Source organism: Pangasianodon hypophthalmus, chromosome 4 (assembly GCF_027358585.1).
Source record: "Pangasianodon hypophthalmus isolate fPanHyp1 chromosome 4, fPanHyp1.pri, whole genome shotgun sequence".
NCBI classification, from domain to species: Eukaryota; Metazoa; Chordata; class Actinopteri; order Siluriformes; family Pangasiidae; genus Pangasianodon; species Pangasianodon hypophthalmus.
The window spans coordinates 11,054,076-11,069,159 of NC_069713.1; the positions used below are offsets into that span (position 1 = coordinate 11,054,076).

General features: G+C 37.7%; 2 protein-coding genes across 2 annotated transcripts; one reads left to right on the forward strand and one right to left on the reverse strand.

Moving 5' to 3' along the window:
* The first annotated feature begins 802 nt into the window (after positions 1-802).
* On the forward strand, positions 803-6,808 carry ankrd53 (ankyrin repeat domain 53). The gene is made up of 6 exons (XM_053233622.1): positions 803-2,901; positions 3,037-3,151; positions 4,735-4,934; positions 5,159-5,323; positions 5,780-5,900; positions 6,078-6,808. Exons 1-6 carry the CDS (start codon positions 2,888-2,890, stop codon positions 6,627-6,629), a joined length of 1,167 nt encoding a protein of 388 aa, XP_053089597.1. The 5' UTR covers positions 803-2,887; the 3' UTR covers positions 6,630-6,808.
* A 1,863-nt stretch (positions 6,809-8,671) lies between these two features.
* Positions 8,672-15,007, reverse strand: tex261 (testis expressed 261). Its single transcript, XM_026936805.3, has 6 exons — positions 14,792-15,007; positions 12,232-12,311; positions 11,865-12,018; positions 10,931-10,998; positions 10,717-10,819; positions 8,672-9,728 (listed from the first exon to the last, which is right to left on the reverse strand). Exons 1-6 carry the CDS (start codon positions 14,859-14,861, stop codon positions 9,613-9,615), a joined length of 591 nt encoding a protein of 196 aa, XP_026792606.1. The 5' UTR covers positions 14,862-15,007; the 3' UTR covers positions 8,672-9,612.
* Positions 15,008-15,084: the final 77 nt, after the last annotated feature.

The window sequence follows — 15,084 nt, forward strand, 5'->3', positions numbered from 1 at the left end:
ATAAAAGAATGTCCAGAAGGGTTTTATTCCTCTTATACCACATCAATATGCCAATGATTAAATTTTTTTATTTTATAGTGAATGACATGTCACACTTTTAATTGTTTATAGTAACATTTAATGATGTGGAATGTCTACAAGACAAGTTAGTTCCTGTTATTTCTTACTTTATAGCAGTTCCCTCACCAGCCTCTCTGTTTCCCTCTCTTTAAGATACAGCTTGTAGTGATACAGAGAAACTGGAAAGAACAAACTCTTCTGTCATGAAGACTTTCCCATTGTGGAAAACTTGCAAAGCACTGACACTGGAGACTCCTTCATAAATGTTAAATAAACATCTCCTTACTAAAAAATGTCACCATATCAATGATTATATGTTTTAATTTGTTAAATAACAATGTGTTTAATCTGGTCATTATGTGGAGTGTTCGCCATACAAGTCCCTGCGAATTAGCCAGTACTACAGAAAGATGAAATATTAGAACAAGTGCATAATTATAAAACTGTGATTTGAATTACAACCAGCACTACTGTCAGAGCTGCTATTATATAAAATTAATCCATGCCAACCAGAATTGAGAAGCAACAGAGCAGTGGTATAAAGGAAAATAAAAGGGATATATAGACAACATATAGTATGCATTTCAGTAATGACTGCTGTATGTACATACACTATGTCTTATGCACTACAGTAATAAATGTAGAGGCTGGATTTTTAGTAGTACACAGTTTCTTGAGATCTACTTTCTCAGAAAAAGATATTTACTGCTCTAGAATTTATGTACTTTTATACAGATACAGAAACACATTCAGCATTTTGTTATGTTTGGTTCAAACTCCACCCACTCTGCTTCTATTAGTCCACTGTTCAGCCAATCATAAACAGCACTGCAGCTGCATCATGAGAAACCTATGAGCTCATTTTCATGTGTGCCTTAAGCAGACTTCACAAATATCAGCTCCAACATCAGCTCATCTGTCATCTTTCATTTTCTCTGTCCTGTGTTAATCACCAGGTTTTCTGACCTGAAGTCAGAATAATGATTCATTAAATAAAAAAAAAAGAAAAGAAAAAATGCCTAAACCAATTAGTGATGAGCAGCAGCTTGACTGCAAGCTGGATTTTTTTGGCATTTACTCAACTTATTACAGCCTGTGTAATCCTTTCTGGTATTAGTTGCCTGCAGTCTATCCAGTTTAAAAATTCATACGCGTGTGTATTTTGAGTCTTGTAAGAATTCAAAGAGGGACAGGACAAGATGGACCCCATTTTTTTGAAAAACAAAAAAAACATTTTCTAAGTCAGATTAATAACCAGTGTTTTAGCATAAATAGCTTACCTCCTACAATGTGTCTTATCTATCTCAGTTCAAGAAAAGTTCACATGGTCGATATCCACCATCTGATACTTCCCGAGGATTTAAAGTATCGACAGTTCACACTTGACAGAGACATGGAGAAAATAATCATTACCCATATCATGACCAATCATGCGTCACTCCTGATGGGAGGCCTGATCAATAATTATTGATCAAAATACAGCACAATTAAAGCTGTCAGACTGATGATTCGCTGCACAGTAGCTCAGATCAGAGGTACTAACCATGCAAAGCAATATGCATAAACCATATTTCTTGACATTGTGCATTAAATAGTAAATTATTCAACTTTATTGTAATTTCTTGGGACAGCTGATGAGCTTTGTCTGAAATGTCCTATTTCTTTGTGTACCATACACTCTCAGAAATAAAGGTAGCAAACGCTAGTTATGAATGTAACTGAGGTTCTTTGAACGCTGGATAACTGCCAGGGGCCGCGTTTAACTCCTGGATGTGCTCTGGTGTGTATACACACCATGCCCAAGAACTTCCAACAAGATTGTTAAGTAGCAGCAATGGAGTATTTGCAGCAAATACTTTGCAGCAATTCACTTTTTTCTCACAGACCCTACCCGCCTTTAAACATGTCAGCCTGCATACCTGTATATTTCCTTGTCATTGGAGTGGCAGCATCATAGGGACACCTTTTGTACTTTTAGTACAGTGTGTATATTTTACCTGGAAAGTGCATGTGTACTGTACCTGTAATTAGCTTTTATAGTTAAAGGTTTTTAGCAGATTTTTAAAGGTTTATTCACATTTCCAGGTGAACGATACATAGACAAAGGTACAAAAGGTACAAAAGGTGTACCCTTCATGGTAGCACCTCAGGTGTAAGGACGGTACACTTACCTTGTGGCTGTGGTCCTTTTAGCAGATGAATCTACTATATAGGTGCATTTTGTATGTATACAGTTACAGACTACTGCTATGCATGAAGAGGAACCACTGCTGACCCTGTAATATTTGGGTGGAGATGGCCGAACGAACAAGAGCTGCAAGGATCTGCACAATGTTCCTGTTCTTTGGATAAATGTCTTTGGTTTTCGTGAGGGATCTACAGACTGAACAGACTGTTGAGTTATTGTTTTCCCGGATCCATTCTGGACAAGGCTGAGAAACACCTGCCTGCACTCGGTGACCTCTTCATAATGCCTCCTAACTCAGATACAGAGGAGGGACAGACAAAACACTTGCAGGTTATTTTCAGTCTCTTTAGAGAAAATGATCAGAATATTGAAGTTCGCTCAAACCTAATTATGTGTATTTGTATGCCTCCACGGTAGATTTAGGTTTGATTTATTCATTCGGCAGACGCTTTTATCCGAAATGTGGCATAATAAAACGAATCTAGCGTTTAGTTTTTCTTTTTGTACTTTTGGAGCTTGTTATTGTAGCCTAATATTTGTAATGCATTTCATAAACACCCCATAATTTAGCCTGATTCTGCAGGTTGCTACTACACGAGTATCACCATAGTAACAGCAGAACAGGTCAACAAATCTGTCATGGAGGGCGTGTGGTAAGTTATTGCAGCTCTCTTACTTAGCTTTTACTTTTATTACTAGTCATTTTTTGCGACATAACCAGAAAAATGTCAAATTTGTTTCGTTACTGCTGTAAACTACAAGTCTCCTGTGTTTGTGCTGCTTCTTAGCGCGCGAAAGCTCCCAGCCGGAGACTTGTTTCATGCCGCAGTGTCTGGAGATCCTGAGTGGCTGGGTTTGAGTCTGGAGAGAGTGCAGTCACCAGGTCAGCAGCACAATAAACAGGTGCGAAATTAACAATCACACCGCAACACTGCTCACTGATTAAAATGAACAAAGGTCCCCTGGTATGTGAGTGCATTCTGGTTGCTAATCTGAAGTTTAGCCTAGTAATCCGAGTTATCCGGTATTTCTCCCAGGGTTGCCAGGTGTGTGTAACCAGTCATTAATCAGTCCAGCCCAAAAAGCAAACCAATATCAAAACTCTCCCACTCCCAAACAATATACCCACCAACATCCAGACTATAACTGAAAGCTGTACTGGAACAGCATACAATTCTTTCATTCATTCACTCACTTTTAATTCCACTTTATCCTGGTCATGGTTGCAGTGGATCCTGTTCCAGGAACAACGGGCACAAAGCAGGAATACAACCTATATGTGATGCCTGTCCATCACATTGCACTATGCATACACAATTTCACACGCTCATTCACACTGTTTAGAATAGGCAATCCATCTGCAGCCATGTTTTTGAGAGATGGAAGGAAACCGGAGGACCCTGACGACAGATGGTAAACCGAGCTCAGGAGTGAAGCAATTTCTTTCACCATGATCCTAAAATAGGAGCATAAGCAGAAAGATTATTTCGGCACACAAGTATATTATTATAGTTAACATAGCCTGTTAACTGTACATCATGTGCATTCACTGTAGTTACAGTACCTTATTTATACTGATTTCTACACCTGTTCATCTATTATATTCTTATGATAATCACAGTGGCCTACATGCAGGTGTAACAGTCTATGCCTTTGCTGGTGGAAAAAAAATTTGCTTACTTACTTAACTTAACTCAACAATTAATTTAAGGCATCTAAAACATTTAACCCCTGGACAAAAGAATCAATCTTTAGCAGGTCAAACTTAGCTGAATTCCACAGACTTGGCAATGCTCCTGGCATAAACTTACCTGCGGAAGTAGGAGTTCTTCTCATGGGTGATGATAAGGGATGGGTACACTCACTGTATAACTACCTAAATTATTAATAAATTATTTCTTTACATATTCTTTGACACAAAATATAAAAATAAACAATATAGAATATAGCTCATTTTATAGTGTCACTGTCACTGTCATCTACTTCCTAAGGCTCCACTTGAGCAGCAAACCCTGATTTCATTGTCACAAACTACAACTGCTAACTGCGGCAAACAACCCAAATAAAACAAATTATGACATTATTTTAATTATCTATAAGGAATATAATGTGCATTCTACAATGCAGTGAAGTTATACCCTATGTAGTAAGCATATATACACTAATTGTGCAGTGTGGATTTTGTGAGTGTACTGGATATTGGACTATGGAGTTTCAGACAAACCACTGGTATTTTTCTTTCTTGAGTGACCACTGTGTTTTATGATGCACACAATCAATGATCCACACTGTTTATAGCTCCACCTATATTTCCCTGTTCGGTACTCTTGACATCTTGGCAACAAGGGTAAACAATTTCAGCACAGGTATTTATGTACAGTAGGTATCACTCGACAAGTAGTTGTCTGGTGGAAAAGCTTTATTTTAGTGTTCAGTGTTTGTGTGCATTTTGTGTAAAATCATGCCTGTGTATGTGTGTGTGTCAGGGTCTTACAGTGCTCCACGTGGCTGCTCAACATGGTCAGCTAAATTGCTTGAAGCTGCTTCTGGAATCTTGTATTGTGGATGTGAACGCAAGCTGTCTGCGTGGCTGGAGACCGTTACACATGGCGCTGAGCCCAGAGAGCAAGCCAAACTCTTACTGCTGCCTCACATATCTGCTGGAACATGGAGCAGAGCCCAATGTGTACTAAAATGCATTTAAATCAATAACAGGGAACAACTGTTGCCACGGCATTGAAGTCATTGTTAATTGCAGTGCCTAGGATATGATGAACATGCATGCATCCCAGTCTGAATGGTCACAAAAAAGTCTAAAATGTGAAATCAGTGTGTATTTTAGTATGATAAAGATTTGGTGATTCTAAGTTTATAAAATCAGAGTAAAGGCTATATCTGATGTGCTGCCAGTTCCACAGATGAAGGACTGACCCCACTGCACATGGCCGCAGCTGAAGGCCTGAGAGAGTGTGTTGAAACGTTGGTTAGGGTTGGAGCAGACACTCACGCACGTGATAGCCGAGGACACACACCCCTCGAACTCGCTTGCCTGTGGGGTCACAGGGTTGTTGCCAGGTAAACATCAAATAAATTAAAAGGCTTAATCCATTAGAGGTTTCATAATCAATTAGGAAAATGTAGTGGTGTTTTCTCATGAATTTAGCACATAATGCAATTAATTCATATAACAACATGACATCATATTGTATACAAAGCAAACACTGAATTATTTTCACTGACAATTAAATCAGTGATTAAAAATATGGTAAAATAGCTTTGCTTTCTCAATTACCAATATATTAACTTCATTTATGCTTTCTCAATTATAGTTATAGATATAGTTCAAAATCTTACCTTTAACCTAATTTTTTTATTTAGTACAGTACCAAACAAGAAAGTCACTGTCCAAAATGCTATTAATGATAAGCCTTAATATTACTCTTTTGTCTAGTATTTGGTTAGACAGAAAAATCTTTTTCATTGATTTATACTGTTAAGACTACAGTAACTGTGTGTGTTTGTGTATGGCAGGATTCTTAAAAACGCGATGTGGCATAGAGATAAGAAGAGAGACATGCAGAAACGCCAAGAACTGCAGAATCTCAAACAGAACATGATCAGGATGCACAGGAAAGCAGAGGGAATGCAGAAGGTTATTTTTAATTAGTTATTCATGTTTATTTGAAAAAAATTAAAAAAAAAACTTATAACTATAACTGTAATAGCAAAGTAGGTGCTTTTTATACAGTAGCCACTTTAAAAAGGCATGTGTGTAAACTATAGGACAAAAAAACCCACTTATGCTCCATTAAATCCTTTGTGCTTTCAGTTAGCCAGAGAGGCCATTAACAAGCAGAAGGTATCCGAGTGGGCTGAAAGCAAGGGTCTTCCCTGTCTCAGGTCTCCGACAACGGGCTTGTGGACATTAAAGCATCACTGCTGCCATTCTGCCAAGCCTGTCACAAAACACCATGCAGCTGAATCAAGAGAAATGTGGAACATCTCACCCAACCCATCAAGACCTCCTCCAGCAAACATCAGCAGATCTAGCACAGTGAGAATCGGTGTCCATCCAGAGGAAGCAGTAGACGAGCCTGATCTGCACCAGAGTGTGACTCTGCATAGTTCTGGAAATGGGCACGTCCATTGCACTGCGTCATGGGATGATATTCCACAGCCGATGCCTGACCTGCCACTGGATGTCATTCAGAAAGGTTTGTTTCCATCTGAATTCCCCTCGCGAATTTCTGGTCCACTTCAGCTCCAGTGCAGCAGCGTGCTGGATTTGCCTCATCGAGGAGGTATTCATGGAACTGAAGCTTCTCCCTGGACCGAAGTGGCAATGCATCTGGCTGAGGAGCTCCAGCCTGGCCGTTACTGAATGCTAGAATCACTGGATTGACTGAACAGGGCTGGAGTGGTCAATCCAGATACAGGCAAAACTATACAACATGACAACATGCTACCTACTCAGTCCTTTTAAGATATTCTGTGAAAATACATGACATGGACAAAAAATAAAAAATAAAAGCTTATTGTCAAGAAAAAATATATTTGTTGTTTGTACTTTTGATAGATTTTTAATAAAGAAATTTATTGCCTTAATATATTAAATTTGTCTTCTTGTGAAGTAGACTGCAGTGTTTCTAGTCTGACAAGAAGCACATACTTTGCAAATTTTTGAACTACAGAATTGCAAGGATCTGAGAGTAGGAAATATTCCAATTATAGTCTAAGTGAAATTGAAATGCATGCATAAATTTCTAGTAAAAAGCTTTGAGTGTAAAAAGTGTAAGAGTAAACTGAAGAACATCATTTACCATGCCCTACAAATCAATTGAATGCTTTGAGATGGCTGTGCTGTTAGCTGTCAGGGTCACCCGACAGATTGTGGTAAGGTTTCTTTCCTAGATACCAGTTCTGTTGGCCCACTGTCCTTTTTTCAATTATATTTCCCCCCTCTGCTAACCCCATATTCTGTCCATGAAGGCCTTTGTATGTAATTAGCTTATGATTTGTATCAGGGGCCTATTCACATTGTGTAACAGTTCTACACTGTGTAAAATTTAGGAAATCATATGCACAAGTGTCAGCAATGAGGCTTAATCAATACCAGTTTTTCATATCCGTCATGCACAAGCATGTCACTGCTCATTTAAATTCTGATATGTCCACAATTAACCATATACATGGTATGTAGGCTGCACCTCAAAAAGGAGTCTGACATTTTGCTAGTGCTACTGAGATAAGCACAATGTCTTGAAGCAGAGATTTTGATTTTGATCAATAAAGTGGAAGGTTATTAAGCTGTGATGTTTAATATTTCTGTCATTTTTAATAAAGTTAATGAACATTAGCCTACCAAAGGTATGTCAGGAGGCAGCAATTTCAGTAGAAACCTTTTGGATTTATATAACTGAATTCACTTACTTATAGTGGTTTAACTGCAACAAGAATACAGTCAAGCTATTGATGTTAGTAAAGCCAGTGGTTACATGCAAGTCCTGGTTTGTGGTTTGCACAAATATCGCTTAAAGGTTGGGCAAAAAAAACACTGAGGCATCAAACAGTGGGAGAATAATCCTACTTAAGAATGGATGGAAATACACATTATAGCCTTAAATTCCCATTAAAATGTGTCTGAAGCCAAAAATCATCCCTCTCCAACTTCCTAACCAGCTCATGCACAAATGTATTAGTATTGATATTAATGGAATTTGAACATAACCACAAAATTGTTTGTATTTATCACTAATTACTTTCACAGGCTTTGTTTTTCACCACTTGCAGCTTTGCAGACGGATGATCAAAACTGTCCGTAAATACTATATATGCAAATTTAATCAAACGTTTGTTTTGATAATTGCACTGAAAAGTTTGGACTGCCACTGTCGCATCTCACTTGTTCATTAAGAATGTAAATCTACATCTGGATTTCTGCAAAGCTGTTTTTTAAAAATTTTAAATAGAATTGAATTCACACAGATTTGTGCATGTACACAGTTGATAAACGTGAGCCAAGGTGTTTAAATGAGGTATAAGGCAAAACTCTGCAGCACTATGGCCCTGCAGTCAGACACCCCTGAACCAGAGGATCTCACTACTCACAAAGAAAAGTTACACTGACCTAGGAACACCTGCCCTCATTTTTCATATGAAACTTTGCAAAAACTCATTTCAGCTCAGTGTGCATTACCAACACCTCCTCTCTTACGCCTGTAAGTGGTGAAATCCCCAGGTGAGAGCTTGTTGAAGTGAGTGAATGTAATAGTGTGAGGCAGATTAACATGACCTCTCATCAACCTCACACTCTCAACAGTAGCTGCTTCACTGTAAAGGGCAATGGTTCATAGACAAGCATGACAGGCTATCACACCTCTGAGTGAAAAAATAATTGGTAGAACTGGATATAGTCTATGAAAATCAAATTTAACTGCCATTTTATTAACTGCATGTGTGAAAAACATCTGAAGAAAGACCACTGTGGTCAAATTCACTTGGTTAAAAAAAAAAAAAAGACAAGCAGTGTTAATGCTTTTGAACATTATAAAGAATGTAATGAGACTAACACACTCCACTTATATGTACTAAGCATTTTTTGGCTTCTCCATAATAAATTTAAGAATCTGTTGATGCACTTACTTTGAGATCTTTTATACACTATTACATCTTACAGGTAATCTCAACTGTGCTTAACTCAGAACTGTTTAGGCAAACTATTTTGTTCTTTACAGCATACAAATAATAAAAAGCAGGACCAAATGCCTCGATGGCTGTAGTATGACAATTATATGGGAATCTTCAGCGTCAACTACTGACAGTATTGCTGTCATCAAATTATGCAAAGAAGCTCACACCATCAATCATCCAGCTAAAGACACTGCGTCACATGTCTATGATTCAAGCCTTTAAAAATGAAAGACTTTTTGGACAAAATTCCAGACACAAATTAAACAAAGATCTACATCAAAATTGACAATTGTCACTCCCTGTAATTTCAGTTCCAAATCAGCCTTAATAATGCCTGTCAAGGAAACAAGAGACATTCCATGGCTGAGGGTCACTTATGGAGCGTTAATTGGCTGTGCTCACTTCATTTAAAACAGATGGACAGACAGAGAGACAGACATGTTAGTTCAGTTGAGGAGCTTGCATGTCCGTGGCAGGCTGTGTGCATCCTTCCAGACAAGGTACTCCACACAGGTTCTCTCTTTAGTTCTTCTACCTTTCAGCCCCTTAAACATCCCCCTCTCCCTTCATCCCATGAACCCAGTTCACTAGGACACCTGGAAACCCTGACCATAACCCATCTCTCACCCCTTCCCAAGCCCTCCATCTGTCCTCTACCCCTTAAATGTAGTGCTTCAGTACATTTTCTGCCGGCTTGGCAAAACAGCCTCTTTCAGGAAGGAGAATATCAGGAGGATCCCGGAGCGTTTGCCCCTCTTCCCTTTGGTAAAGTAGTTTGACACCACATCATCTGGAGAAAAGAACAAACGGATAATACGTAAAATATATATTTGACACACCATCCAAAAGAACATAGGCCGAAGTGAGGATACCTAATACACATTCAGTGGATTTTCTATTCTATTAGGATATTAGGAGTCTTGTAAAGGTGTTTAATGTTCAGTGGTTAGATAACTGGATGTCTCTTCAAAGACCAGATGAAAGCATCTCTCGTAGACATGAGAACTTTCTAGCAAAATTTATGGTTGCATGACATGCTTAATACCAGTCCATGAGTCTAACTTGCTTAACTCCAGCCTTTTTTCATACAGGCCTTCACCCAGATTAAGAAAGAATATGACATGTATATGCCAAAGTGTACATCATAAATCTGGTTTTGTGGAGACAATAACACATTATTAAAAAATATATAAATATGCAACCAAAGATGTAATTTGGTTAAAAAGATATCAGTGAGAAAAAAGAGCCTGTGAGAAAATTACATGAAAATGCCAAAGCCTATAAGAAAGATTAAACTAATTAAAACACAAGCCATAACACACTGATTGGTTTCAACCCAATCAGTTCTGTTCTGGCACCAAGGTGGTGGAATGAACTTCCTCTAGATGTCCGAACAGCTGTGTCACTGGCAGTCTTCAAATGACGTCTAAAGACTTACCTCTTCATAAAGTACTTAAGTTAGCACTTTCACCCAAAAAAAAAAAAAAAAGATATTCCCAACAGAGTTTTGGACTGATGGTATTCCTAGTTTGTGACCTAGTGAGCCAATATCAGAATGTATTTTTGATAGACTTCAAAGCACTATTGTAAGTCGCTCTGGAAAGGGCGTCTGCCAAATGCCATAAATGTAATGTAATGTAACCCAAAATCATACAAAGTGAAGACTCCTTCAAACAGCTAAAGGTTTAATGAAGTGCTTATAAAATATATAACAGAACCTCTTAAGTGTTTCAGATTTGCAGAAAAGCAGAACACACAATCAGAACTGTGACACTGACCTCCTTGCTGCATTGTAGATGGAAGAACATTCTCCCCAGCAGACAGGGATACAAAGAAAGCAAATGGTATCACCCACAGGCAAATTGTGAAGTATGCTAGAACCTAGAACAAGAGAGTAGTCAGAAGCAGAGTACTCTATATGTAAAGCGATAACCCAACATTTGTTGTTATCATTTATTAGAGCGAGATTAGCCATTAAAGGTTTTCACTCACCTCCGAAAAGGCATAGTACTCCTCTGCAAAGTACTGGAAGGCCATATAGTGATTTATCACCACCAGTACTGAGAAAAGAAAATAAGTCCAAAAACAAGAACAAAGAAAAGGATAATTAAGGATGACTGTTTGCTTATAGTGACCAAGCAAGTTTTTTAAATCTAAGAAATAAAACACTCAGTGCTGTGCTGTTATAAAAAATAATCAGCAATGTGATGGTGTGATGCAACTCAACATGAAGAAGAGTTACATTAACTATCCCAAAGCTGATTATTTTACAATAACAGCCGAAGTGTTTTATTCCCCTTATACCACAGCAATTTGCTAGCAGTTAAGATTTTTTGTTAAATTTATTAAAGAATAACATGTTCATGCTATCATTTACATTACAGCAGCTACAAATAGTCACCTCCCCAGCCTCTTTTTCTCTCTTTATTTAATTTAATGAGAAAAAAAAACACAGCTTTTCATGTTACAGAGAAACCAGAACAAACTCCTCTGTCCTGAAGACACCCTCATGGTGGAAAACTTATATGATTTCTTTTGTTTAAAAATAATATTTTTTAAATTAATTTTACGAATTTTATTTTTTGGCTTAGATTGAGTGAAGCTATACCAGTCCCTGTGTATTAGTTGTTACTATAGAAATAATAACATACAACAGCATTAATATAAACCTGTGATTTGGCTTGCAGTTGGAACTACTGTCAGAGCTGCTGTTATAGAAATTTGTTAACACGTTCTAACCAATCATTGAGAATTCAGCATAGATGTGGTCTAATTGCACATACCTGCCTTGTATATAGATGCAAACTAAACTAGAAACAAAAACACATAAATACTAAAACTAATAATAAAAAACAATACCGCAAAAGTTAAGGCAAAGATCTGTACAAAATACATGCAAGATAATGTTTGTTTTGTCTGTACTTACTACATGACAGGATGAAGTTTGGTGAGCTGAGCATAATGTAAGGGAACGTTTGCAGCAGTCCAAAGTACACCAGGTTAGTGAAGAGGCCGACTCCAATCATGAGCATGGGGAAGCCCTCAAACAGGTACAGTCCTGTCAGTACAGCTGTGGAGATCTGAGAGAGGAGACATGTATATAATAGAAATGAGTTTAAATGGCTCAGTTTAAACGGATTGACCCACAAACAAATTAAATCTAGAAAAAAAACTTTAAATGATCATTAGATTTATTAGTTCATTTAGGTGCCAGTATGAAGTTTATGGAATGTTCCGTTCAAGCCAAAATTATTTAGCATATTAAATTAAATATGAATTCAGTTCTCACTCACCATTATCATGTATTTTATTATTCGACTGGTGGCAACTGTGTACTCCTCTATCAACTCTGCCAGGTAGTATAGACCTGCAGCTAAACAGGGGAAAGAAAAACTGGCTAAGAAAAAAAAAACACTTTACATATTCAACACATTCAGCAGGACCCTGACCAGGATGGACCAAATGATGAGTTAATGAATAAATGAATGGATCTGATCAGAAATTAGCTCAAATACAATCTGATACTGCTTCAGTACCGGCCCCATTACTCATACTCAGCATCAGAACAGTGCATCTATATTAAAATAAAAAAAACAAATTTACAGAATTTTAATAAAAAGAATTTCACTGGAGAGTGGAATGGATTATGTGATATACATATACATAAACTACACTATGAAAACCAAATCTAACAGCCTCTTGGCCTTTTAATTTTAATAAACAGAATTTCACTGGAGAGTGGAATGGATTATGTGATATACATATAAATAAACTACACTATGAAAACCAAATCTAACAGCCTCTTGGCCTTTTGAACCAAGAGCCAACTAGGGATGAGTGATAGAGAATCATGATGTGATATTTTTGCTATAAGACATATCCACTACACAAATCATTAAAAAATTGTGCTTAAGTATACTTTATTTATATCACAAAATTTTACCCTCAGCTGCTTCCAATTTCCAATTAGTTTGTACTAAATATACTATAACTATAATACACTGTTTGCATAGACATACATATATATATATATGAGAAAGAGACAGTTTTGGAATATTTTTGAGTGATAACCCATAGCAGCATACTCCGTTGTATTTGTGACCGTTGGAAAGTATGTAATTCAGTCAGTACTCAGATGCCAACTCTCAAAATGTCTGTGATGCTCCTGAACTGTCACATCATCCAAACAGAGAACAGCGCATGCACACACGTTTTACATGTTCAAATGAACTAATAAAATGATATAAACAAGAAATGTATCAGAACTGACTGAATTAATAAGTGATTATTTCCTCACTGACGTTAGCATGAACAGAGATAAGACTGAAGAGATGACGATGAAGCTCGAGTTTAAATGCTGTTAGTGACTTTTAGCTCAGGTGATGAGACAGAGACTGATGTGGATGATGCTGATAACCAAAGTGAGAACTCATTTCCCACTGTAAATTTATAATTTTTCACGATTTCAGCAATGTTGTTTTTCCATAAGTACATTAGTTATGGATGTAGGTGTAGACATGGCATCTTTCAGCAGAATTGGAATGAACTCTTTAAATGTGATTTTCTCCCTTTTTGAGGTAACTAGGTTTTAAAACATTAGATCTTTATTTCTGGTTGAGCTACATGCAAAAGAGAAACATATTACACTTCAGGAAAAGGCTTTAGTTTTCTGAAGTATACACAATATGGCTAAAGGTTTGACCATCACACCCATATGTGCTTTCTGAACATCCCATTCCAGATGTATTCCCCCTTTGTTGTTATAAAAACCTCCACTCTTCTAGGAAGGCTTTCCACTAGATTTTGGAGTGTGGCTGTGGAGATTTGTGTTCATTCAGCTAGAAGAGCATTAGTGAGGTTCGGCACTGATGTTGGCCAAGGAGACCTTGCACACAGTTGCCTTTTAATTCATCCCAAAGGTGTTCAGTGGGGTTGAGGATACTCACATTCTCCCACTCCAACTCTGGAAAACCATGTCTTCATGGAGCTCGCTTTGTGCACAGGGGCACTGTCATGCTGGAACAGGTTTGGGCCACTTAGTTCCAGTGAAGGGAAATTGTAAAGCTACAGCAGACAAAAACATCTTATATTATGTGCTTCCAACTTTGGGGAAGGAGCACAAATGGGTGTGATGGTCAAGTGTCCAGAAACTTTTGGCCATATAGTGTATTTAGTAGATGCCAAAATTTGTGAATTGTTTTAGCAGGCCGTCACACATACTAGATTTCCAGACGATCATTAGCTCATTCTTGCCAAAGGGTGGAGCTCGAGCAGGAAAACTAAATCTTCAGGTAGGACAAGTGTCGAAGCAGAGATCTGACTGACAGATCTGCCTACGTGGACAGGAGAGGTTCCAGCCTCTGGGGTTTCTCAAGCTTAACACACTTTTAACACCATTTAACCACGGAGGACTTTCTCAATTAACCCACACACTGTCGATAGCTATGTTATGACAGTTAATTAAAATGTAGATCCAGTTATAGATGGAACAGTAAACTGAGTTAGTGATCACAACAACTGTATCTGATATAACAAGCATGTTAAGAAGTGAAAATGTATAAAGCTGCTCAGAAAGCGTTAGATTTTCTATACATCTACAGTTCACTAATGATAGCTAATAACGTGTAAGATTTAGCTCATAAGCTATGGAGAGTGAGATAATGTTAAATATCATCTAACTCATTCCACTAAGGACTCTGCAGGTTCCGTGCATGACATGTTGAAATGTCTGACATGTTGATCACTGTTTTGTAGAGTGCTGATTCATATTAAGGCACATTTAACAGAAGAATAGCTAAATGCTTAGCTCACCGGTTAGCCTGCAACTTCACAAGCCCCCCAAAATCAACTTACCAATAGCGAGGGTAACAAAGGACACCTGTATTAACAAGGAGACCCAGCTAAGTAAATAAATAAACCACATCTTTTTTTTTTAATAAAACACTTCAAATAAATACCAAAAAAAAATGTAAACAAAACAGCCCGACTTGGCAATATGCTAAAAACTGCAGCGGGCAAAGTTCAGGCAGCGTTTCCTCAGTCTTCAGAGAGAGAGGTGAGGAAGAAAAGCGACAGTGCAGTGGAGAAACCACAGTGCCACCTCCGGCTGGGGGAGATATTACACTGCACAACCATGCTAATACTGT